Source organism: Pleurodeles waltl, chromosome 4_2, assembly GCF_031143425.1.
Source record: "Pleurodeles waltl isolate 20211129_DDA chromosome 4_2, aPleWal1.hap1.20221129, whole genome shotgun sequence".
NCBI classification, from domain to species: Eukaryota; Metazoa; Chordata; class Amphibia; order Caudata; family Salamandridae; genus Pleurodeles; species Pleurodeles waltl.
In genome coordinates, this window is record NC_090443.1 from 688,805,157 (window position 1) to 688,831,966 (window position 26,810).

Here is a 26,810-nt window from a genome sequence, read left to right on the forward strand (position 1 = left end):
ATTTTTGCTGGCTTTAGGATTCTGTGAACCACTGCTAAAGTGCAGTTGCTCTGTACTCCAAACATAGAGATATTGGCTTATCTACAATTGGCATATTTACTTTACTTGTAAGTCCCTAGTAAAGTGCACTATATGTGCCCAGGGCTTGTAAATTAAATGCTACTGCTGGGCCTGATTGTACTGGCCACTATAGTAGCCTAGCCTTTAAACATGTCTCATACCTGTCACTGCTGAGGCTGTGTGTGTAGATTTAAACTGCAACTTAGACCTGACAAGTGCACCCACTTGCCAGGCCCAAACCTTTGTTTTTAGTACGTTAGTCGCTTCTAAGGGCAGGCCCTCATTAATCTCAATGGCAGGGTGCAATGTATTTCAAAAGTTGGACATGTACTTTTACGTTTAAAATATCCTGTTAGTGAAAAACTACTATATTTGTTATACAGTACTGCAAGCCCAATCTCTCCAATAGGTTAACATTGGGAGTGCCATGAATTAGTCTTTAAGTGTAATTTCCCATTGGGACAAGATATACAAGATAGAAATTAGGAGTTTGGTGCCTCTGGACTCCCAATTTAGAATCACAAGTTGGATTTTAAATTGTAAATCTAAAAATGCCAGTCTTTTAGAAAGTTGGCATTTTCTTACTTTAACCACTCTGTGCCGCTGCATGTCTATAAATACACATCTACGGTGGGCGACAGCTGGGCTTTGTGCATTCCCTCTAGATATCCACACACAAAGGGAGCTGGGGAGTGACATTCACATCCTGATGGCGCATCACCAGGTTGATGGGCTAGATGGGAGGGAGGAGCTGACACATCTGAATAGGGCTGCGCCTGTCCCTACACAAAGTGCTGCATAACCCCCTGTAGAGTTGATCCAAGGACAGAAGGGCAGGGACCTTGTGCACTTCAAAGGCATCTCTTTGACCTCTCACCCACTTCAAAGGCTCAACTAGGTGTAAGAACTGAACCCCAAGTCCCCACCAAATCAGTACACTTCTGGATCTGATCACATTCTGCCAGGAAGAAGGACTGCTGTGCTGCCAGGAGGGACTGCTCGCTGCTGAACTGCTTTGTTGTGTTGGTCTGCTGCCTCTTTCCTTGGAGTGAGAAGGACAGGACTTAACTCTCTACACCCTCACAAAAACCAAGGGACTCCAAGGGTTTGGGGGCTTGCTTCTTGTTCTGAAGTCTCAGGGCCATCAAAGACTTCCTCCAACTCTGCTTCAGCTGCTGGACTGCTGCCAATTGTGAATCCTGTCCTGTCAAAAGTTGCCAATCCATTCCTGTGCCTTGAAAGGGGACTCTGCAGCTGTTTTTCTGCAAAAACCGATGCATCAATGCTGTTGTGCTGCTCAGAACTGCTGTATCCTCCCCCCGATGCAGACACATCACCTCTGAGGGTGAGGACTTTGCATTCCTGACTGCGCGGCTCAGGATCGACACATCACCACTAACTCCTGTGCACTGCCTTTGTTGTGCAGCTCGCCAATGACACATTGACTCCTTCACAGAGGGTTTGAGGACACCACTTTGATGACTGCATTGCTCGACAACAACACATCTCCCGGACTACGTGGATTGGAACCAATGCATCATTGACGCAGCCCTCCATCTAAGGTACTGTTAGCAGGCCCTGTGTGGGTTCTGTAGCCAGCCTGCATTCTATCGCGGTCATCCTGAACTTTAAATTTACCCGGTTCAGTGCAACCTTAAGCAACCTTTTTAGCGCTTTTCACTTCTAAGCACGATATTACAGTTTTTTTCTTTAAAAATTAATATCTTGAGTTCTACTTATTGAACTTTTGTTGTTTTGGTTTGTTTTACTTAGATAAATATTTTCTATTTTTCTAAACTAATGTGTAGTCTTTTGTGGTGTTTTTCACTTTGTTACTGTAATTTAAGTGTTGCACAATTACTTTATACATTGTCTCTTAAATTAAGCCTGACTGCTCTGTCAAGCTACCAGTGGGTGAGCACAGGTTAATTAAGGTTGTGTATCTGACTCACACTGACTAGGATGTTGGTCCCTATTTGGACAGGGTGCATACCTCTGCCAAGTAGAGATCCAGTTTCTAAGAATGAACTAGCTTTGGAATTGAAGGGTTTGAACATTGTTAGAATTTGCCTGAGATAGCGCTGTTGCTTCCAAAATCTCTAGTGAACTGAAAGCCTTAACTGCTAGGGCTTCCACCCACCTGTATGGAGTTCTTTTTTGGTGATTTGGGGTAGTTCGCACTTAGGGCTTCATTCTTGTTTTCCATATAAGCTATCAACAACAAATCTGAGTCCTTTTTCCAACATCCTGGGGTTTCTAAACCTCCCCAAGGTTTGTGAATTTCCCTCGAAGAGGTCAAGAAAATGGCCAGAATAGAGCTGCAATATGATTTTTTGGGGAAACATAGGTAAAAATGGGTCTGCTTTTTCCTGCAAAATGGCACAAGTGAAAAGTTTGCTGTGCTAAAGTCACCATTTTTTCTGCTTTCAAGAAGATGCAGAGTTGAATCACCTAATTGTTTACCACAGTTTTGGCTTTTTTTAAAGGGATAGCCCATTTTTCCTACTTTTAGTGTCTTCAACCAACTGGTGGAAACCGGTGTGAAAACCATTGGTGATCCAAGAAAGCTATATTCTTCTAAAAAGGAGAAGAGCTGATGAGTGTAGCAAGTGGTCATATGTGTAGACCTCTCAAGATATTCTCAGTGAAACTAACTGTTGAAATAAAGAAATATTGAAGATAAAATTAAAAAAATGGCCATTTGTGACAACTTTTTGTCATGATGGCTGATTTACAAAAGCAATATACAATTGCGTCCGTTAGAAGCTTTCTGATTGCAAGAATGTAAAGGGTTTGTGGGTTGTCCAAGATCCTCAAGTACCCAAAGCCAACAACTGAGCTGCACCTTACAATGGTTTTTCATGGTATACTGATTATAAACCATCTGGAAAGCACAAATGTAGCACAATCCAATTGGTAATTACAACTATTGTGCTATTCTATGTTCCCATATGTCTTCCGATAAAAATGGTGCCTCACTTGTGTGGGCAGGCACAACATAGGCACATCACGTTTTTCAACTGAAAATGGACCCTTTTTTGACAATGTGGGTAACCGTGGATTCTGGGTCCTAGCTCATACACACTCTGAGAACCTAGCAAACCTGTATATTTATGAAACTATACACCTAGGGGAATGCAAGGTGGGGTGACTCATGTGGCTTCTACCAGGTGTTCTTATTCAGAAGCCTTTGCAAACCTCAAACTTTGACAAGAAACACACATTTTCCTCACATTTCTGTGAGGAAAACCTCTGGAATCTGAGGGTAACCACAGGTTTCCTTCCAACCAGCATTCCCCCAAGCCTCCCAATAAAATGTTTACCTCACTTGTGTGAGTAAGCGTGTCGGCAACAGGAAAGGGCCCAAAAACACAACATGAACACATATTTTTCCACTGAAAACTGAGCCTCTTTTAAGGTGGTTGGCTGTGGATTTTAGACCCCAGTTCAGCCAGCACCTCAGGAAACCTAGCAAACCTGTACATTTTTTAAAACTAGACACTGACGGAAATCCAGCGTAGGTGACTTGCATGGCTCACACCAGGAGTTCATACCCAGAAGCCTTTGCAAAACTCAAATCTTGACTAAAAAATACACATTTTCCTCACATTTCTGGAATTTGCACAGTCATAAATGTTCTACTGCCTAGCATTCCCCCAAGTCTCTCAATAAAATATCACTTCACTTGAGTGGGTAGGTCTTGTGCCCGCAACAGGAAAGGGTCTAAAATGCAGAATAGACACATCACAGTTTTCCATTTGAAAAATACACTTTTCTTGCATTGCAGGTAGCTGTGGATTTTGAGCCCTAGTTCTGCTGGCAGGATGGGGTGACCTGCAAGTTTTCTCACCCAGAAGCCTTTGCAACCTCAAACCTTCACTTAAAACACATATTTTCCTCACAATTTCTGCAGGAAAGTTCCAGCATTTGTGGGGATCCACAAATTTTATATCAACCAAACTTCCCACATGTCTCTCAATAACAGTACCCCCTTGTGTGGGTGGGCCAAGAGACCAACACACAAAAGGCCCAAATCAAGGTCAAAGGAACTTCTATGGATCCTTGTTTGATCCTTTCCTGTTGCAGACACTAGTGTATTCCAGAAGCTTCCGCCACAGAAAGGTAAGGCAAATATGTGATATCTGATTTTAGGCAGAGTATGATATATGCAGAGCAATGTGCTCAAGAAAATGGGATCCACACAAGGAATACCACCCTTGAATCCACTAGATGTCTAGTTTACAGAAATGTCTGGGTCTGGTAGTTTTCCCAAGTGGTGGTCTGTCCACGCTCAAAATGTGCAGCCATTCACCATGGTAAGTGGGCTGATAATGAGTTTTACCCCTCTCTCCTGGCCCATATGTAAAAAAAAAACGAAATAATCAAATGTCCTTTCGCTAGCCTTTAGGATGGGATGTTTTAGTTCGCATGAGAGCAGAAATACTTAAGGCACTAGGTGTAAGGGTGGGACCAGACCCACCCCATATTTTGTATTAAAAAAATAGTCCAGACATCTAATGGGCTTTCTGGCCTCCTAGGGCAAATTGGAAACAAACTCTTTCTCTGTGCTCTGGGAAGGCCCAAATTCTGAATTGTCCCCTTCAGTGTGGGAGTATGGCCTAATGTCAAAGTGCAACACCAGTGCCCTTTTCTTTTGTCCCAAATGCAAAATTCCTAATGTTCAGTGGGCTTTCTATCCCCCTGGGGCATATTTGGGGCAGTCTCTCCAAGTCGGCCGATCCTCCCAAAGTGCAGATCTCGAGTTGCTGGTTGTCACTGGTGTTTGCTGTAGCGTGAAGCATCAGGTCCACTGGAACGCCACATTGGTGGTTGTTACAGGTGGCAAGATCTTGATGTGAGCAGGCCCGTTTGGGATAGAAAAGAATCCACAATTTCAGTATTTCTCCTTCTCCTTCTTAGAGGAGTGAACTCCGATTGCAACTCACTCACTGTTGCAGAGGTTTGCAGGACTCTAGCAGGTCTAATTGCATTTTCAGTTGCAGTAGGTCTGCTGGCCAGTTGCAAAGAGGCCTCTGGAGGTTTTATTTTCCCTGTAACTCTGAACAGGAGGTCAGTCAGCTGACCCAGGGAGCCTGGGATAAAGGGAGCAGGTCCAGTTCTCCTTCTTAGACAGTAGAGCAGTCCTCTCACAGGAGTACAGTCATTTTGTAGTATTCACATGTCAACAGATCCTGGATCTGTATTGAAGAGTGGATTTGAGGATCCTCGTTTAATGCCTGTGTCTATGACGTGAAAGAAACATCTAGAGTTTCCCCCCACAGATGGTGTTGGATTTTCCGTCCTCCCTGCTGTGGTTCCAGGATGTCTGGGGGGCACTAGGGGCCATATTTATACTCTGGTTGCGCCGAATTTGCGTCGTTTTTTTCGACGCAAATTCGACGCAAAACTAACGCCAACTAACGCCATATTTATACTATGGCGCTAGACGCGTCTAGCGCCAAAGTTCCCGGAATGTGCGTCATTTTTTAGCGTGAACCCCTTCCTTGCGTTAATGATATGCAAGGGAGGCGTTCCCGTCTTAAAAAATTACTCCCAGGCCTTTACGTGGTATTTATACTCCCGGGCAAAAATGACGCCCGGGAGTGGGCGTGGCCAAAAACGGCGCATTTGCGCCGCTTTTTAACACCTGGGTCAGGGATGGCGTTAAGGGACAAGTGGGCTCAAAATGAGCCCAGAGTGCCCTCCCCTGCCCCCAGGGACCCCCCCTGCCACCCTTGCCCACCCCAGGAGGACACCCAAGGACGGAGGGACCCATCCCATGGACATTAAGGTAAGTTCAGGTAAGTATTTTTTTTTTTTTTTTGTGGCATAGGGGGGCCTGATTTGTGCCCCCCTACATGCCACTATGCCCAATGACCATGCCCAGGGGACAGAAGTCCCCTGGGCATGGCCATTGGGCAAGGGGGCATGACTCCTATCTTTACAATGATAGGAGTCATGTTGATGGGGGATGGGCATCGAAAAAAAATGGCGCAAGTCGGGTTACGACGATTTTTTCGACGCAACCTGACTTGCCCCATTTTAAGACGCCCATACGCCATTTTCCCCCTACGCCGGCGCTGTCTGGTGTACGTGTTTTTTTTCCACGCACACCAGGCAGCGCCGGTCTGCTAGCGCCGGCTAACGCCATTCAATAAATACGGCGCCCGCATGGCGCTTCAGAATGGCGTTAGCCGGCGCAAATTGTTTTGACGCAAAACTGCGTTAGCGCAGTTTTGCGTCAAAAAGTATAAATACGGCCCTAAGTCTAGCTGACGTTCTTTGCGTGTGGGCTGAGGCAGCTTCTTTGAAGTACAAGTCCTGTCAGACTGGCCCACACTGCCAACACCCAGACCCTCTTTTGTGTGACTGTCTGGGAGGAATACAGAAAGACACCAAAAAGGACAAGAAAATTGCAACTTCAAAAAAGTGCCATTTTCAGAATTGTGACTTAAAATCCAACTTTACCATTAAAGGCGGTTTTAAATTACAATTACTTAAACACCAAACATGATATTTCTATCTGCTCCCACACAAAAATTACCCTGTACTGAATATAATAATTTAGCCTAGTTTTATCATATGGGAAAGGCAGGCCTCACAGTCGTGAAAAATGAATTTGTAACTTCGTCACTACCAGGACCTGTAAAACTTAAAAGTTCATGAGAATGTTTTAAATATAATTCACCATGCTCTAAGACCTACCTTAGGGGTGACAAATATATTAAAAATGGAGTTAGAGGCTTGGCAAAGGATTATTTTGCCAAGTCTAATTGGCAGTTTAAACTGCACACAGGCTGCAATGGCAAGCCTAAAGCATGTTACTAACGTGAGTGGCACAATAAGTGCTGCAGGGCCACTAGTGGCATTTCATTTACCAGCCTTGGGTATGTGGTATACCACTTCACTAGGGACTTATAGATAAAAATAATAAGCCAATCAGGTGCAGGCCACTTTTACCATGTTGTAGGGAGTGAGCACATGCATTGTAGCAGTGGTTAGCAGTGGTAAAGTGCAGAGTCCTGAGGCCAACAAAAACAAATTCAGTAAAACCGGAGGGGAGAAGGCTGGGGGAAGAGCGCCCTAAGGCTGACAGGTCTAACAATGTCCAACACTATAACATACATCTTAGGCAATTAGGGTTAAATTCCGAACATATTTTACTTAACTGAGCCACGGATATGCCTATACGTGGGGCCGGTGCTTGCTGTGCCATAACATTCAAACTATTCCTCACTGACAATGCTATACAGGATGTCATGTGTTATCCTCCATAGTACTTGAATTTCAGATTTTCCTAATACACATTTCTCACTGAAGTTTATTCCTTAAGCTATAATGCCTTGCTATTCTTATGAGTTCAATAGAATATCCATTTGCCCCACAGATCTGTGTGGTTGCACATCTAATGCACATTCATGACAGCCTTTTGTACCACTGCTAAATAGTGAATTACATATACACTTACACTTGTGTACTTCACAAAATAAATCATTAATTACCTCTTTAAATATGGCAATTTATACGTACATATTAATGCAACGATCTGTTGGTTAGGTTGAGATATACAGCTGTGCCTTTCAGTGATATTAGTTAACCTGTTATCCTATTACAACCACCCTTTCAAAGAATGAGGCAGGGAATTCAAGTAGAAAAACGTCTTAAGTGTTAGGCCCCTATTAGCAGTGGTGCAAGCAGAGCTTTGACAGCTACTTGTTTCAAATTTGAAGGTCCCCGCAAACATTGACTTTTGCTGATCATTTAACCTGTTTTCAAGGAATTCGCGTTTTAAACGTGCCAGCCCTTCATTTTTTTTTTCGTGTGCAAATAGGTGTTTTCACAGGGATCAGAATTATGAGTTATATGATAATTCAATTCCAGGACCGGTGGCAAGGATTACACTGTCTTTCTTTGCTTTATTTTCAAATGGCACCTATAAGATCATAACATTTATCGAACTACATTTCACAGATCACGGTATATAGTCCTTCCTCTTTGTCTGCTATCCCTCTTTCTTCACTGCTCCGCAACTCCTTAGTTAAATACCTAGGTCTTCCCTGGGGATCTCCACCTCTTTTCTAAAAAATTTCCCTTTAATGGGCAGTTTGTGTTTTCCTGTTTTCTCCATATGGGCTTAGTATTCCTCAGGAGTGCTTGCTGCTCCTTACTCAGGCTGTAGCTGTTGATCAGGTTTGCAGGGCCTTGCTGCACAGACAGGTCCTCTGACCTGTAGAGGGCGCTCAGAGATGTCTTGAGAGAGATGCACGTCCCTCTGGCACTGCGTTCAGCACTTTCCATTAGAAGCTCTGACTTCAAAGGAGCAAGACACCTGAGCCTGCTATTTCCTTGCCCATTCCACATTTTAGATGTCTGTAAATGATGGCAATAAATGTAAACATACGGGAAATGACCCAGGCCAACTACAGTGTAAAGAAATTAAAGAGTATACATAGTGTTCCAGGGTATCAACCCTCAGGGCCCCATGGCCTCCTAAGCAAGAAAGTGTAATAATAGTAACCCCAGTGCTACATGTAAGTCCACCCATGCAGGCCAACAATTCTTCCCTCCTTGAATCGGAAGGCACACAATACCGTTTGATGATGAGTTCTGTGAAGAAGTGGATATGTCCTTTCACAGAGCAGTTTCCAATGCCCTAGCTCCCTACGAAAGGACATTGGTGATGCAAAGCTAACATGGAGGGTAGACATTAATGAATCCTTGATCCTACAACCTCGGGGTAGCCAGGAGTGCCGCTTACAAAGGCAAAGGCTAAGCTGGAAGGCAAACATTACCCGGCCATTGACATAGATTCCTTTGACAGGTTTAAAAGGGACTTTCTTTACAGCAGAACATCCCCTTCTGGGGCCTCCCTACTACTAAACCCTCCTGGGGCCACGACACACTCAGATGCTTGTGGCCCAGACCCCAAAATCTCCCCCAAGTCGGACACCAACAAAGATAACTCCAAGGGGATTTGGATGGCAATGGGGACTACTCCAGTCCATGGTGCCCTTCCACAGAGGGATCCCCTCTCCTGCCTTGTCTAACCCTTTCACTAATGGTCTGCTAGGGGACATGTTGGACCCCAAGGACCTGCTCCATCCCTGCTGCTTAGAATGATGGCCAGCTGCAAAAGTGAAGAATTCTGAAACCGCCCGAGGGCAGAATGTCCCCATCCTTCTCTTGAAGACATAGGTGGTCATTACAACCCTGGCGGACGGTCTTAAAGCGGCGGTAAGACCGCCAACAGGCCAGCAGTAAAAAATTTGGAATTACGACCGTGGCGGAAACCGCCAACAAAGACAGCCGCTTTAACACTCCGACCCACACGGCGGTACAAACAAACAGCTTGGTGGTCACTGCCAACAGACAGGCGGAGGACAAAGTACCGCCCACAGTATCACAACCTACCAATCTGCCACCTTTTCCGGGGCGGATTCACCGCGGACAAAAACACGGCGGAAACAGGACCTCGAAGGGAAAACGCTCACCTCTACACACCCCACGACCAACCAGGACGCCATGGAACCAGAGCTGCAGATCCTGCCAGCCCTTATCTTCTTGCTCCTCTACCAGGAGCACGAACGCCAGTGGCGAAGACCACGGTGAGTACTGCACCTACGACACAGGGAGGGGGGAGGGACAAAACAGGGACACACACATGCAACACGCAACACCCCCACCCACACCCTCACCCACGACAACACACACACTAATATATCATGATACATTATAGTTACACCCCCCATTCCCCACAGAAGAATGCAAAGGCCAAAGAAAATGAGTGTAACCATTGTAATATATTAAAATTCAGTACGTAAAAATATACATATATACACTATTAACAAAATAAACACCAAGAATAGTAGTCCAGGTAGTGCTCCATTGAAGTCTGTGGAACACTGTGCCCACACGGTATGGGCGAGGCCCACACAAGATCCCCGACCATGACGGAGAGAACACTGCAGGGGCATCAGATAGCAATAAAACAGGCACCTCAGGGGGAGGGAAAGGGGGGGCACCTCAGCCGGTTGAGTGCACGACGCCAAATCCACGAGGGGGCCACATGCCCACTGTTCAATCCTGGGGAGTGCAAAGCCACAGTCTCTCAAGTCTCTACAGTGGGTGGTTTGCCCACTGCTTCATCCTGGGGAGTGCAAAGCCACAGTCTCTCAAGTCTCTACAGTGGGTGGGTTGCCCACTGTTCAATCCTGGGGAGTGCAAAGCCACAGTCTCTCAAGTCTCTACAGTGGGTGGTTTGCCCACTGCTTCATCCTGGGGAGTGCAAAGCCACAGTCTCTCAAGTCTCTACAGTGGGTGGTTTGCCCACTGTTCAATCCTGGGGAGTGCAAAGCCACAGTCTCTCAAGTCTCTACAGTGGGTGGTTTGCCCACTGCTTCATCCTGGGGAGTGCAAAGCCACAGTCTCTCAAGTCTCTACAGTGGGTGGTTTCCCATTGTTCAATCCTGGGGAGTGCAAAGTCACAGTCTCTCAAGTCTCTACACTGGGTGGTTTGCCCACTGTTCAATCCTGGGGAGTGCAAAGCCACAGTCTTTCAAGTCTCTACAGTGGGCGGTTTCCCCACTGTTCAATCCTGGGGAGTGCAAAGCCACAGTCTCTCAAGTGGATGACAGTCTCCACTGGTTCTGGAGGGGTCTTGGTGCCCAGAGTGCTTCATCCTGCCAAGGAGAGAGGTAGTGGATGGATCTCTCCACTGGTTCTGGAGGGGGCCTTGTGCCCAGAGTGCTTCATCCTGCCAAGGACTGAGATAGTGGATGTATCTCTCCACTGGTTCTGGAGGGGGCTTTGTGCCCAGAGTGCTTCAGCCTGCCAAGGACTGAGGTAGTGGATGTATCTCTCCACTGGTTCTGGAGGGGGCCTTGTGCCCAGAGTGCTTCATCCTGCTAAGGACTGAGGAAGTGGATGTGATACTCCACTGGTTCTGGAGGGGGCTTGGTGCCCAGAGTGCTTCATCCTGCCAAGGACTGAGGTAGTGGATGGATCTCTCCACCGGTTCTGGAGGGGGCCTTGTGCCCAGAGTGCTTCATCCTGCCAAGGACTGAGGTAGTGGATGTATCTCTCCACTGGTTCTGGAGGGGGCTTGGTGCCCAGAGTACTTCATCCTGCTCGCGACTGACTCAGTAGCGTCAGTGCCCTTGGTGCTCATGGGCCCTGTTCAGCGGTGCTTGTGTCGGCAGTGCCCTGTTCAGCGGTGCTTGTGGCGGCGGTGCCCTGTTCAGCGGTGCTTGTTGCGGCGGGGTCCTTTGCAGTGATTCAGCTGCTGGCGGTCCTGTCTGGGCCAGTGGGGCTGGTGCTGGCGGTCCTGTCTGGGCCAGCGGGGCTGGTACTGGCTGTCCTGTCCTGGGCAGCAGGGCTGGTGGCGGTGGCCTCTTGGGCAGCAGTGCATGTTCTGGCGGTGGCCTCCTGGGCAGCGGTGATGATGCTGGTGGCCTCCTAGGAAGCGGGGATGATGGCGGTGGCCTCCCTGGCAGCGGTGATGATGGCGGTGGCCTCCTGGGCAGCAGGGCTGGGGGCAGTGGCCTCTTGGGCAGCAGGGCAGGTGCTTGCGGTGGCCTCCTGGGCAGCAGGGATGATGGCGGTGGCCTCCTGGGCAGCGGGGATGATGGCGGTGGCCTCCTGGGCAGCGGGGATGATGGCAGTGGCCTCCTGGGCAGCAGGGATGATGGCGGTCTTCTCCGCAGTGCTGCTCTTCCCAGACCTGCTGACTTTCTTGTGGCCCTTCCCCACCTTGGAAGGTGTCGCAGCTAACTCCACACTCCCACCTGTACCCCTGGGAGCGGATTTGGTGGCTGGAGTCTTCCCCCTCTCCCGCCGGGCACTGGCCAACTTTTGATGCTTCACAGGTAGGGGACTGTCCGTGCTGTGGCTCCGTGCCACACTGGCTGCCCTGGTGGCCGGTGCACTCCAGATTCCGGTGACTACAGGCACCACTGGTCCCGGAGATGTTGTGGCTGAGGTGCTAGGTTGGGACCTGGAGAGTCGGCCCTAGGAGACGGACGGGGTGGCGGAGGTGTGGGAAAGAGGTCAAGGTTGGACAGGAAAAGTTTTTGGGAAACACTGGGATGGGTAGCTGGAGGGGGTTTGGGAGTGGAGGGAGAGGTAGTAGTAGGAGGTGTTTGTTTGGTGACTTTGGGTGAAGGTGCATGCGCTGGAGGCTGTCATGAGGTGGATAGCTGTTGGGTGGGTGTGTGCCTGCGTTTGTGTATCTTGGGAGGTGGCGTCACAGACACACTGGGAGAGGACACAGGGGACGTGTGAATGGCAGTGGGAGTGATGACTGCACGTGAGCGGGGTGTGGTGGTGTGTGTGCTGGTGATGGCAGTAGTGGCTGTAGATGTAGTGCATGCAGGTGTGAGTGTAGACGAGACTGGGAGGGAGGAGGGAGACAAGGAGGAGGGGGACACAGTGGAGGCAGTGGCTGTTGGTGTGTCTGCATGTGTGTGATGCTTGCGTGAGTGCCTGTGGGATGTGTGGTGCTTATGTTTGCCTGAGCTTCCCTTGTGTGTTGACGTGTGTGCATGCTGGTCTGAAGGTGTGCTTGCGATAGGCTGAGGTAGAGGGTATTGGATCTGGGTGGAGGAAGTTAGAGGGGGGAGGCTAGACACAGGGACAATGGCTGCCATCAGTGCTGAGGCCAGAGTCTGAAAAGCTTGCTGAAGGGCCGCCTGACCAGAATAAATGTCCTCCAGGAATGCATTTGTTTGTTGCAACTGCCTTTCTACACCCTGGATGGCATTCAAAATGGTAGACTGCCCAACAATGAGGGACCTGAGGAGGTCAATGGCCTCCGCACTGAAGGCAGCAGGGGTGACTGGGGCAGGGCCTGAGGTGCCTGGGGCGAAGGTGATGCCCACCCTCCTGGGTGAGCGGGCACAGGGCAAAGGCTGAGGGGCTGCTGGGAGGGCGGTGCTGGTAGGGGGGGTGGCGGCTGTACCTGTAGATGCGGGGGGCACAGATGTTGCCGCCACCACAAGGGAGCTCCCATCAGAGGACGAGTCTGTGTCACTGGTGTCAGCTCCTGTCCCCGCCGTGGAGCTCCCCTCGCCCTCCGTCCCACTGGTGAACTCCGAGTCCGTTGTCTCGTCCTCCAGGGCCATGTGGGATAATGCTCCCTCCTGCTCCGGTGCCACTGCTCCTCCACCTGATGATGCTAATGTACGCAAGAACAGGGAGACCACAAAAAGGGGGGGGACGACAGAAGAAAGACATGTTGAGTGCATGCATTACCGCTACCGTTGGCGGACACGACAGACACAGAAGCCCCCTGCACTACGCTGTGCACTTGGGCTCCACTGTTCAATCCCTGGGACATGGCCTACAAGGCTATGGACGACATCTGCACACATAGATGATACAGGAGCCTGACTAGGTGTACTTGGCACTGTACACAGGAGGGGGTGGGGTGCCACAGGGTCTGCCAGAACAAGGGGACCTTGCCTACTAAACTCGCCCTGGCCAGGGGAAACCCACAGCCCACCTCCCCCACCCAGACACCTCCACTGCGCGCAAAATCTGCAGAATGAGAGTGTACTCACCCCCTTGTGGCTGCTATGATGCCCCCAAGCGCCCATCCAACTCCGGGTACTCCACCGCCAGGATCCTGAACATCAGGGGGGTCATGGTGCGACGGGCACCCCTCCCACGTTGGGAGGCTATCCACAGCTGGGCCTCTGCCGTCTTCTTGCTGCAGCGGCAAATGTTCTCCCATCTCTTACGGCAGTGGGTGCTCCGTCTGTGGTAGACCCCCAGGGTCCGGACGTCCTTGGCGATGGCACGCCAAATATCTTTTTTCTGGTGGGCGCCGATCTACATGAATTGTACAGGGGGAAAAGAAAAGTTATTACCAAATGCACCATCACAGTCATTGGCCCCCATCCCTACCCTTACCATGATGCACATGCACTCACCGTCGTTTCATGCACGCCTCAATTCCCCCCCCATCTTTCATCCACCCCACTCCACACAGGCATAGCCCATACAGCATGCTCCCTGTGTAGTTACCTGTTTGTCTGGAGGACCCTAGAGTAGCGTGTACTGGGGATGGACCCCCTCCACGAGTTTCTCCAACTCCTCTGATGTGAAGGCAGGGGCCCTTTCCCCAGACGCACGAGCCATTGTCTCTTCCAGACTGAGGTCACAGCAGCACTTGCAGTGTAGGTCCTCTCCTGTTGAAGATCAGGTATCGAGTGATTAAACAGATGGCGGTCACGTCCGTGGCGGTGCGTACCGTCACCGCCGGCGTACATCGTGATTGGCTCCTACCGCGACGGTGTACAACGCCAGCGCAGTTACCTCACATCCCATTGTCCCACTTTACAGGTCAGGCAGCCGCCATTTCAGGCGCCCACATGGCTTAATTTTTTACTGCGTCACACATACCTAGGCCTCAACACACATGCAGGCCAATTTTGGGATTATGATTTGTGTTCTGTGTAAGCTGTGGGTACGTACCTCTGAGTTGTTTGACTCTGTGCTCGCTGTTGTCCTTCATAGGCACCGTCCGCTGGGACATGTGAGGAGATGGCGGCATCCTCCGGTGTACAGACCGCTGGTGGACCTGTCGACAATGGAGGAAACACATGTGATCATCACCTACAGGCTTGACCGTGCCAAAATCCAGGAACTGTGTGCCCAGCTGGAGCCAGACCTGATGTCAGCTATCCGCCATCCCACAGGAATCCCCCCTCAAGTGCAGGTGCTGTCAGTACTCCATTTCCTTGCAAGTGGGTCATTTCAAACAACAGTGGCCATAGCATCAGGGATGTCCCAGCCTATGTTTTCCAACGTGTTGTCCAGAGTGTTGTCTGCCCTGCTGAAACACATGCGGAACTACATCGTTTGTCCTCAGATGGAGGATTTGCCTACAGTGAAAGGAGACTTATATGCCCTGGGACATATCCCGAACATCATAGGTGCCATTGATGGGACCCATGTGGCTTTGGTACCCCCCACAGGAGTGAACAGGTGTACAGAAACCGGAAGAGTTATCATTCCATGAATGTGCAGATGATGTGTTTGGCAGACCAGTACATCTCCCATGTGAATGCCAAGTTCCCTGGCTCAGTGCATGACGCCTACATCCTGGGGAATAGCAGCATTCCTTATGTGATGGGTCAACTCCAGAGGCATTGTGTGTGGCTATTAGGTGAGCACCTGGAAGCAAGTCAGTGGGAATGGTTGTCTGGGTTTGGGGATATCCCTACAGGTTAGTGAGTGTCTAACAGTTGTCCCTCGGCATTTGCAGGTTACTCTGGTTACCCCAACCTGTCATGGTTACTGACCCCAGTGAGGAATCCCAGGACAAGGGCAGAGGAACGCTACAATGAGGCCCATGGGCGAACTCGGCGGATAATAGAGCGGACCTTCGGCCTCCTGAAGGCCAGGTTCAGGTGCCTCCATATGACAGGTGGATCCCTATTGTAGTCACCAAAGAAGGTGTTCCAGATCATCGTGGCCTGCTGTATGCTTCACAACTTAGCTTTGCGACGACAGGTGCCTTTTCTGCAGGAGGATGGTCCAGGTGGCGGTGTTGTTGCAGCTGTGAAGCCTGTGGACAGTGAAGACGAGGAAGCAGAAGAAGAGGACATGGACAACAGGAACTCAGTGATCCTGCAATATTTCCAGTGAGACACAGGTAAGAATACAAACCTGCCTACTACATGTACTTTAACACTACTACCTCTCTACTGTCTGTCATTTTCAACCAGTGTATGGTCACTGAGTTGTCACTTTCCCTTATGATTTCACAGTTGTGTGTCCCACAGTGTGACATCTGCTTTGTTTCCTCATGGACTAGAGCTGTGTGGCATAAGTATGTTGACATTACAATTGAAAGAGCATTTTGCCACTGTAATTGCTAATACACTATTTCGAAATCACAGACTGACTCCAGATTGTTTTGTGCTTCAAGGGTGTTTATTTAAGTGCTCAATATTGGAGGGGGTTGTAAAATGGTGAGGGGTGATGGTGGAGGAATGTCCATGGCAGAGTCCAGTCTATTAATCTCACAGGTGCATTGCCCAAATGGGAATAGGAAGTGGAGCTGGGGCAGTTTCAGGATGGACAGGGTGACAAGATGGGACAGAAGGATGACAATCAGGGTGGTCTAATTTCTTGGCGGGGTCTTGGCATCGTTCTCTGTCTTTGTCCTGGATCTCAGGGACCGTTTGCGGGGTGGTTCTCCCTCTGCAGGGGGTGGGGTGCTGGTGTGGTGGTCCTGTGGCGGTGCGTCCTGTCCACTAGCGCCAGCGGAGGTGGTGGGCAGTTCATCGTCCATGCTAGTGTCAGGCGCCCCTTGTTGTGCCACAGTGTCCCTCCTGGTGTTGAGTACTTCCTTCAGCACCCCTACAATGGTGCCCAGGGTGGAATTGATGGCTCTGAGTTCCTCCCTGAAGCCCAAATACTGTTCCTCCTGCAGGCACTGGGTCTCCTGAAACTTGGCCAGTACCGTTGCCATCGTGTCCTGGGAGTGGTGGTAGGCTCCCATGATGGAGGAGAGGGCCTCGTGGAGAGTGGGTTCCTTTGGCCTGTCCTCCCCCTGTCACACAGCAGCCCTCCCAGTTCCCCTGTGTTCCTGGGCCTCCGTCCCCTGGACCGTGTGCCCACTACCACTGCCCCCAGGTCCCTGTTGTTGTTGGGGTGGTGGGTTAGCCTGGGTTCCCTGTAGTGGTGGACACACTGCTGCTTGACGTGTCCTGGGGACAGAGGTATGGGCCCGCTGGGTGGGTGCTGTGCTGGTGTTTCCAGAGGGGGGAAGGTCTGTAGTGGCCTGTGACTGTGTGAGGGAATCCGACTGTCCAGAGGTCCCCGATGGGCCGGGCTGGTCATCTAGATCCAGTTGGACAGAGCTGCTGTCATCACTGTGGGCCTCTTCTGTTGGTGGTGTGGACATGTGTGGACCCTCCTGTCCGCTGACGTTGGGTCGGGGTCCTCCAGGGGTATAAAAGGATGTTTATTATATCTGTGTGTGGCATGGTGTGCAATAGGTGGGTGTCCGTGTACCCCAGTGCTTGCATTCCTGTGTGGGACCTTGTGTGATGGTGGTTTAGGAGGGTGTATGGGTATGTGCAGTGGCCATGCTTTGGTGATGGGTGTCCATGCTTTGTTGTTGCATGCAGGGCTTGGTGTTGGAATGGGTGGGTTGTGATAGTGGGACATTTGTGAGGAGTAGGAGTGATGGGGGTGAGGGTGTGGGTATGTGATGGCATGCAGGTAGGGTGGGGGATGTAATAGTAAAGCTTTGACTTACCAGAGTCCATTCCTCCATCTACTCCTGCGAGGCCCTCAGGATGCAGAATTGGCAAGACCTGCTCCTCCCATGTTGTTAGTTGTGGGGGAGGAGGTGGGGGTCCGCCGCCAGTCCGCTGAACCGCAAGGTGGTGTCTTGAGACCACGGAACGCACCTTCCCCCGTAGGTCGTTCCACCTCTTCCTGATGTCATCCCTATTTCTTGGGTGCTGTCCCACTGCGTTGACCCTGTCCACTATTCTTCGTCATAGCTCCATCTTCCTAGCAATGGAGGTGTGCTGCACCTGTGATCCGAATAGCTGTGGCTCTACCCGGACGATTTCCTCCACCATGACCCTGAGCTCCTCCTCAGAGAACCTGGGGTGTCTTTGCCGTGCCATGGGGTGGTGTGGGTGATGTGTGGGGTGGTGTGTGTAGTGATAAGTGGGGTGCTATTTAGTGGTGTGTTGTGTGAGGTGCGTGGAAGTAATGTGGGTGATGGTATTGTGTGCCTGTGGATGCTTGGTAGTTGTTTGTAGTGCCTCTCTCTGGCCTTCTCTCTGTACTTGTGGTCGTAGGGGTTTGTGGGTGATGTGGGTGTGTGTTTTATATTGTATTGGGTGTGGTGTGTGTATGTGTATCAGGTGTGTGTTTTTTTAATTGTCCAATGTGGTAGTGTTTTGTAAATGTGTGTGTATTTTGAGCGCGGCTGTGTGTACCGCCAATGGAATACCACGGTTGAAAGACCGCCGCGTGGATTCATGTGTCGTGATAGTGTGGGCGTATTTCTGTTGGCGTGATGGTGGAGGTTTTGTTTTCGCCAGTTTATCACTGACCTTTGGTGTGGCGGACTTGTGTGGGTGTCTGAATTTTGGCAGATTCCGTGCTGTGGGTCATAATAGCTGTGGCGGAATTCCACGGCTGCGGCGGTGTGTTGGCGGTCTTCTGCACTGCGGTAAGCGGCATTTACCGCCAATGTTGTAATGAGGGCCATAGTGCTCTGACGCCAGAGCTAGACTAAAAAATTACTACATTCCTGGACAGATATACCCATGACCCAAAGAAGGATATAGACTGCTCCTGCCAGGACAAGCTCCTGAATGTCACTGCCCTTAATAAAGGTCCTCGATCTAGCTGAAGAAACAATGGAATCCCGGTCCCTCATTTCTCCAGCTGTCCTCTCAGACTGGGCCCAAAGGTTATCATCCTGCAGGGTTATGTCAACTGCACTCTGCCAACTGAATGCGACAGATCTTTTTTTATCAAGGTGGAGCCTGGGTTGGGAGATCTCAATACTTCTGAAGCAGAGGCAGTAGCACAAGGGGGTCTATTTGCTGACCTGTTCATAAAAGAATGGGAAAGATTATGGCTACTTTGAACTACCTTGAGAAAGCCTAGGTTGTAATCAAAAGGATCTCCGTCCCAAAGGGTTTCGCAGAGGCCTGTCATGGCAGGCGCACTCAGATGGCCATCTTACCTCCCCACTGACCTTCCTTAGGCATCAGGGCTGTGGGAGAGGAGAGTGGCAGGACACAGCACAAATTGAAGACTTCTTTCCATCCAGAGAATGGCCACATCAACGTGAGTCAAGAGGCAACTTAAGAGGGCACAAGACCCATGGAACCCTTAATGTTAAGTCCTACCCTTTCTTCCCATGTAAGAGTTGGGGCAGGCTAGCGCAAGTCATGCATAGTTGGTGAGAGCTCACATCCAACACCTGGGTGCTGCAAACAGTTCAGAGTTTCCAGAAAGAGTTCTACGGCTCGCCCTTCCTACCTCGACATCCACATCCCATCACCTTCTCACAACACAGCGCCTTACTCATAGACCATGAGCTATTGGTGCTACTTGTAAACGGGACCATTTCCACATCAGTCTTTTATCCAGGGGGCTTCCTTTCCAACCTATTCCTAGTGGAAGATGGAACATAAGTCGATGCCCAGTCATGAACCTCAAGGAGTTTACCGATTGTCTGGTATTACAGCACTTCAAAATGTCCGCCTCCTTAGAGATCTTCTTTGTCCTCAAGACTGGCTAGCAAGACTCAACCTCAAGGACTATTATCTCTTGAGCTTTATCAATGGTCCTCACAGCAGATTCCTGCAGTTTCAGTGGAGGGGCCATTTTGCCTGGGGGGCTATAGGAAAACCTACAATATGCGGTCTCTCTCCTAGAATCTCTGGAGTTCGCAATGAATGGCAAGAATTCCCATTTAGTGCCTACCCAGAGGCTGGCGTTTCTCATCCCTCCACCAGATTGCAAGAATGGTCGGACTTCTTTTGTCATCCATTCAGGCCATATTCCCAGGACCTTTGTACTATCAAGCACTGAACAAGCTGAAGAAACTCCATCTCTGGAGGTTCCTCTTGTACACAGAATCAGTGCCATTTTGCCAGAGCCCAAGGAGGAGATGCAGTGGTGGGTAACCCACATGCAGTCTTGGTACAGGAGAACCACCTTTGGGTCCAGCCCTGATTTTATTATCAAATCTGATGCAAAGAAGATGGGCTGGGGCGCCTGTTGTGGGGAATTATCCACAGGTGCAGGTTGGTCATCTCAAGATGAGAAACTCCACATAAACTGCTTGGAGCTGCTACCCTGATCCTTTGCGGTTTGATACTGGACGTTGAACAAGGTACAGTGCTCCATGCTCTTGAAAATGGAAAACAATTCTGGGGTGAAATATGTCAGTCGCCTGGTGGAACGAAATCCAAGGCCCTCTCGCACCTCACCAGAGACTTCTGTGTGACCCACAAGATATCAGTAACATCTTCCAGGCTCTTCAAAAAATGTGGTAGGCTGGCATTCCAGTCGTCTGCTATTACCGAATCGCAATGGGCCGTGATGGTACATCTGGCCCTAAGCTTTAAACTACTGTAATCCTTACCTCCAGTTCTGACATAGAATACAAAATGTTCTAGCTTTTGTGACAGAAAGTTTCAATTTTATTAAGGACAAGGAGGCAAGGATTATCCTACCTGTGAATTGGAGATCTGTCATTTCCTCCTCTCACCCCTCGAAGGATAAGGAAATGTTTCTTCAATATACATGGCCCCCATACAGGGTGAGTAAAAGTTCAAGTATTGGATATTGAACCATATGTGAGTTGTTTGTTTTATTTGTGGGCTACATGTAAAAGAAGCAACTGATGATGGATAAATCCTCCTTTAATATACCTACTCTTTTCATAGGTATGTAATTTTCAAAGTAGTAACAACCAGAGAGGATGAGATGCTTATCATCGCAATAAGAAAGAGGGATATCAGAGAGGGAGATGAACAACCTAAAACCATGAACTGTACTGACATTGGCTGGACTTTGTTGTTTTTTCTTTCTTTCCCTAAGGTTCACGGGAAAGGTAGTTTGATAAATGTTATAATCTTATGGCTGCTGTATATAAATAAAGGGAAGAAAGACAGATTAATCCTCATCTCTGTGTCCTTAATAGAATTGAAATTTCCAATTACTAAAGCTAGGAAACTTTCTATTATCACACCCTCACAGTTTTTCCCTAATGGATTCCTGCAGATCAAACTTGCTGAAAATTATTGGGGGGATAAGACCTGGAAAAAAGGCAAAACATTTGGAATAAGTTCCACACTCTAAATGACACATGCTGTGATAATGGTAAATATTTACCAGATATGGTAAGTTTCTTGCCCTATTGTGCATAACAAGGCCTATGTCACATATTATTATATTATATGTGTGCTATAGTACTGCTCTGTTTCGTTTTAGGATATACAGTGCTATTTTATGAAAGCAAACATTTGTTACAATTTCTTCTAGTCAGTCGCACTATGGTGCTAAATAGCTCTAGAGCCCTCCTGATTTTTTGTTTTTGGTTCAGAGATACTCGATAGCCAGAATCCCCAATTCCTCCAGTATCCTGCAGCATGTGAAACGATATGGTGCATCCAGGCCGAGAATTATCAGGTCAATGGTTGATGGACCCTACATTTATTATCGGAGTGTAGTCACTCAGCATTGCAGACGGTGGAAATCCACCTGGAGCTAATACGCAGAGTAAAATTCCACCACTCCGAATGACAGCCAACGGTGCAAATTATAACCACCTATGCTGTTCATGAATTGCAACCGTTGAAGCACCAGATTTAGTAACCATTTACCCTGCTCATATTGAACAACCCAATGTGACTTAATACCCTTTGTAAGCTCCTCTAATAGCGTTTACAGTTTTCCTAAGTAAAATGTCAGGCTTTATTAACCGCTGTACTCCCCAGCCGACGCCTTTACCTCTTGAAAACAGTCTAATGAATAGTTAGTATTCTGACCAGATTCAGGATGGTCCATGACATGTCACAGGGGACAGCCTTTGCGAATCAGTGATGAGCAAAGTGTATCTCAGCTCTTTGGGGAGACCAGGATCTGTGGGTTTCATGGTGTTTGTTTAACCCCTAGGATGCCCAGGATGACCTGGTCTCACCCTCGGCACCGAAGATGAGACCAGCTCATCCTGGGGACTAGCGCTCCCCCAGATGGCCAATCACCCCCTTCCCCTGTGCAGCCCCGTGGCGTCTGATGATGTCAGCGTGCTTTCGCGTGCTGACCTCATCAGAGGCCTTCCCCTCGGTGCTGGAAGCTGATATTGAAGGAGAAATGCAAAAGCATTTCTCCTCCGATCACGTGGAGGGGGCAGAGAGCCATGAAAGGAGAGGAAAGGCCTTTCCTCTCCTTTCATGTCTCTGAGCATTTCTGCTGCCCGATCGCGATGCAAAAAACACCTCTGTTTTCTTTGAGAAAATGTGATGTGTCCACTTTGTGTTTTGGGGCATTTCCTGTCACGGGAATAAGGTCTACCCACACAAGTGAGGTACCATTATCGGGAGACTTGGGTGGAAGGAAATTTGTGGCTCCTCTCAGATTCCAGAACTTCCTGTCACCGAAATGTGAGGAAAAAGTGTTTTTTAGCCAAATTTTGAGGTTTGCAAAGGATTTTGGGTAACAGAACCTGGTGAGAGCCCCACAAGTCACCCCATCTTGGATTCGACTAGCTCTCTAGTTTTCAAAAATGCACAGGTTTGGTAGGTTTCCCTAGGTGCCAGCTGAGCTAGAGGCCAAAATCCACAGGTAGGCCTTTTGCCAAAAACATCTCTGTTTTCTTTGAGAAAATGTGATGTGTCCATGTTGTGTTTTAGGGAATTTCCTGTCGCGGGCACTATGCCTACCCACACAAGTGAGGTACCATTTTTATCGGGAGACTTGGGGGAACGCTGGGTGGAAGGAAATTTGTGGCTCCTCTCAGATTCCACAACTTTCTATCACCGAAATGTGAGGAAAAAGTGTTTTTTTGGCCAACTTTTGAGGTTTGCAAAGGATTCTGGGTAACAGAACCTGGTCAGAGCCCCACAAGTCACCCCGTCTTGGATTCCCCTAGGTGTCTAGTTTTATAAAAATGCACAGGTTTGGTAGGTTTCCCTAGGTGCCGGCTTAGCTTAGGCCAAAATCCTCAGATAGGCACTTTGCAAAAAACACCTCTGTTTTCTTTGGGAAAATGTGATGTGTCCACGTTGTGTTTTGGGGCATTTCCTGTCGCGGGCGCTAGGCCTACCCCCACAAGTGAGGTACCATTTTTACCGGAAGACTTGGGGGAATATAGAATAGCAAAACAAGTGTTATTGCCCCTTGTCTTTCTCTACATTTTTTCCTTCCAAATATAAGACAGTGTGTAAAAAAGACATCTATTTGAGAAATGCCCTGAAATTCACATGCTAGGATTGGCACCCCAAAATTCAGAGATGTGCAAATAACCACTGCTCCTCAACACCTTACCTTGTGCCCATTTTGGAAATACAAAGGTTTTCTTGATACCTATTTTTCACTCTTCATATTTCAGCAAATGAATTGCTGTATACCCGGTATAGAATGAAAACCCATTGCAAGGTGCAGCTCATTTATTGGCTCTGGGTACCTAGGGTTCTTGATGAACCTACAAGCCCTATATATCCCCGCAACCAGAAGAGTCCAGCAGACATAACGGTATATTGCTTTTAAAAATCTGACATTGCAGGAAAAAGTTACAGAGTAAAACATAAAGAAAAATAGCTGTTTTTTTCACCTCAGTTTCAATAGTTTGTTTTTATTTCAGTTGTTCTTTTCTGTAGGAAACCCTTGTAGGATCTACACAAATTACCCATTGCTGAATTCAGAATTCTGTCTACTTTTCAGAAATGTTTAGGTTTCTGGGATCCAGCATTGGTTTCACACTCATTTCTGTCACTGACTGGAACGAGGCTGAAAGCACAAAAATCATAAAAATGGGGTTATGTCCCAGTAAAATGCCAAAATTGTGTTGAAAAATTGGGTTGTTTGATTCAAGTCTGCCTGTTCCTGAAAGCTGGGAAGCTGGGAAGCTGGGAAGCTGGGAAGCTGGTGATTTTAGCACTGCAAACTCTTTGTTGATGTCAATTTCAGGGAAAAAACCACAAGCCTTCTTCTGCAGCCCTTTTTTCCCATTTATTTTTAAAAAAAACAACATTTTCACTGTATTTTGGCTAATTTCTTGGTCTCCTTCAGGGGAACCCACAAAGTCCGGCTACCTCTAGACTTCTTAGGATGTTGGAAAAAAAGGACGCAAATTTGGCGTGGGTAGCTTATGTGGACAAAAAGTTATGAGGGCCTAAGAGCGCCCTGCTCCAAATAGCCAAAAAAGGCCTCGCACCGTAGGGGGAAAAGGCCTGGCAGCGAAGGGGTTAAGCTACATACTGCAATGCGGTACCACTTAAGCGTCGTGCTAATGGGTCGGAAAACTGCAAAAATGTCTTGTGTAATGTTATATTATATTATGTTACGTAACGTAACGTTAAGCTACGCTTTGCTGTGCTATTTTATAAATGTGGCTGTGTAAAGCACGCGCTCCGCAAGAAATGTTTGTCATCATTTTTTTTGCAGTGATGGAAGAACTGTGGCAATCAAGAGCATACGGAAGAAAAACTTCACTCTTTCAAAAACAATCAGGAAGGAAGTTCATCACGTAAGGTACTGTTTGTTTTCCTTATATTGTTAGTTTTGATTGAGCTGAAAAATTTCATATCTGCAGTGTTCATAATTCTTTTAATGGGAAACAAGCTGATGAGGAAGCTGTTGTCAGTGTCCATGAAATGAAAAGACCTTCTACTGTTTTGAAATCAACCTAATCACCTTCCGGACAATTTTGAAATGGAGATCTCTGACAGTGTATGTTTCTTTTTTAGCTCTGGCTTGACAGTACAGCTTGCTATTGACATATTGTTCCAAATTCTTTGAAATGTATGTAGAGTGGACTTTGGCTACAACTAAAGGGATGGCGCCAGTTCACCAAAATGCCAGGGGTAGCAGAAGTGAAATCACTTGAACCTTGACCCCAATGACATCACAGGAAGGGACATCATTTGACCTTTGTCCTGAAGCTAACCTAAGAAGTGATTTCCCCAAAGTTCACAAAAATTAAATGTGTCCTGTCTATTTTTCATAAAATAAAAAAGCCTAAAATTCCCAAGCACACCTATTGACTACTCTGACATTCATCATTATTGCTCTACTGCCCATCATCATGCTACAGTGCCGTACAGCAATTGTGCCCTATTTATTTGCTAGAGAAAATTACTGCTTCCCTTGCCCGTGTCCTTCTTTTATCTCTCCCTAGAGAACAACAGGGACTACTGTGCAGGTCCAAAGGCCATGCACAGCAGGCTGTGGAGGTTGGCCAGATGGCATGGCCTGTACCCAGAGATCAGTTTACTAAGGGCCAGATATTCTATTTAGTGGTCACAAAATACTGGTTGCAATTTAGCTGAGGGACGAGGAGAGAAAATGCAGCCAGTGGCCTTACACCAGTGACCAAAGCTGGAAAGGCAATTTTAACCTGCACATGAGCAACTACATCAGCAGCCCCAACAACTCAATGCATTGTCAAACAGAGGAAGGGTGTTAATTTCAACCCAGGTCTTGAGGTAAATGCCTTCATCCTCCCTCACCTTACCAAAGGTGGAGTGGGGATGGGCTGACATATCTACTTTGGCATAGAGAACTGTAATGATGGTTTACTCGTTGGAAAGTGGATTATTGGTTAGGGTAGGTAGGTACCTGCACTTAGCAATAGGTCACAAACCCCCACTAGGCCCGGTCAAGGTGTCAATAAATTAATCCTTGGTCAACCCTTGGTACCTTGGCCACAGGCAGTTAGGTTTAACTTAGGGGAGAGGTGTGTATAGCATTTAATATCAACAAAACAGTAAATAACTAAAACACAAAACAGAATAAAAATCCAACACCAATTTATAAAAATAGAAATTATTTGTATCTTTAAAATGACACCACAATGACAAAAATCCAATGTAGGGACCCAAAGATATGAATTTTTAAAGATTAAGGACCTCATTATGACATTGGCGGTAAGTCCCACTTACCGCCATGCCGACTGCCGCCAACATACCACCGGCGCAGCGGATTACCGATACCCATATTATGACACACACATAGCAATCCGTCACTATACAGACACACACACAAGTCCGCCAGCCCAAAGGCCAGTGATAAACTGGCCTTATCCAAACCCACACCGTTACGCCAACAGAACTACGCCCACATTATGGCCCACGAATCATAGCGGCGGACATTTAACCGTGGTAAACCATTGGTGGTACATACTGCCGCGCTCAAAATACACACACACATACAAAACAACACTACATTGGACAATTTAAACTACACACACCTGACACACATACACACACCACACCCACAACACTATAAAACACACACACACATTACCCACAACCCTTTACGACTAACAAAAATTGCCACTAGAGAGAGGTACAGCAAGATCACCCACACAACCAGAGCCACGAAACACCATCACCCATACACCATCTACGCACCTCACAGCACACACCCCAACACATCACCCCACACACCCTCACACACACCACTCACATTACACCCATGGCACCACAAAGACACCCTGGATTCTCTGAGGAGGAGCTAAGGGCCATGGTGGAGGAAATCATCAGGGTAGAGCCATAGTTATTTGGAGCACAGGTGCAGCAGACATCCATTGCTAGGAAGATGGATCTATGGCAGAGGATCGTGGAGAGGGTCAACGCCGTGGGACAGCATCCCAGAACAAGGGATGACATCGGGAAGAGGTGGAACAACCTACGGGGGAAGGTGCGTTCCGTGGTTGCAAGACACCAGATAGCTGTACAGCGGACTGACCGTGGACCCCCACCTCCTCCCCCACAACTAACAACATGGGAGGAGCAAGTCTTGGCAATACTGCATCCTTAGGGCAGGAGTAGCAGGAGGACTGGGTTTTGGTAAGTCAAATCTCTATTACTATCACCAACCTACCTGCATGCCATCACATATCCCCACCCTCACCCTCAATCCCATCACTCCACCACCTCCCACACACCCCACCATCACAACCCACCAATCCCAATACCCAGCACTGCATGCAACAGCAATGCATGGCCACCACTCACAGCCCTGCACGGACACCC

At 48.2% G+C, this 26,810-nt stretch overlaps 1 protein-coding gene across 1 annotated transcript in view; it reads left to right on the plus strand.

The window, feature by feature from the left end:
• LOC138293926 (atrial natriuretic peptide receptor 2-like) overlaps nt 1-26,810 on the plus strand; it is a 445,904-nt gene that overhangs the window by 240,392 nt on the left and 178,702 nt on the right. The window contains 1 exon segment of the mRNA XM_069233205.1: nt 24,220-24,306. Coding sequence (XP_069089306.1) covers nt 24,220-24,306 — 87 coding nt within the window.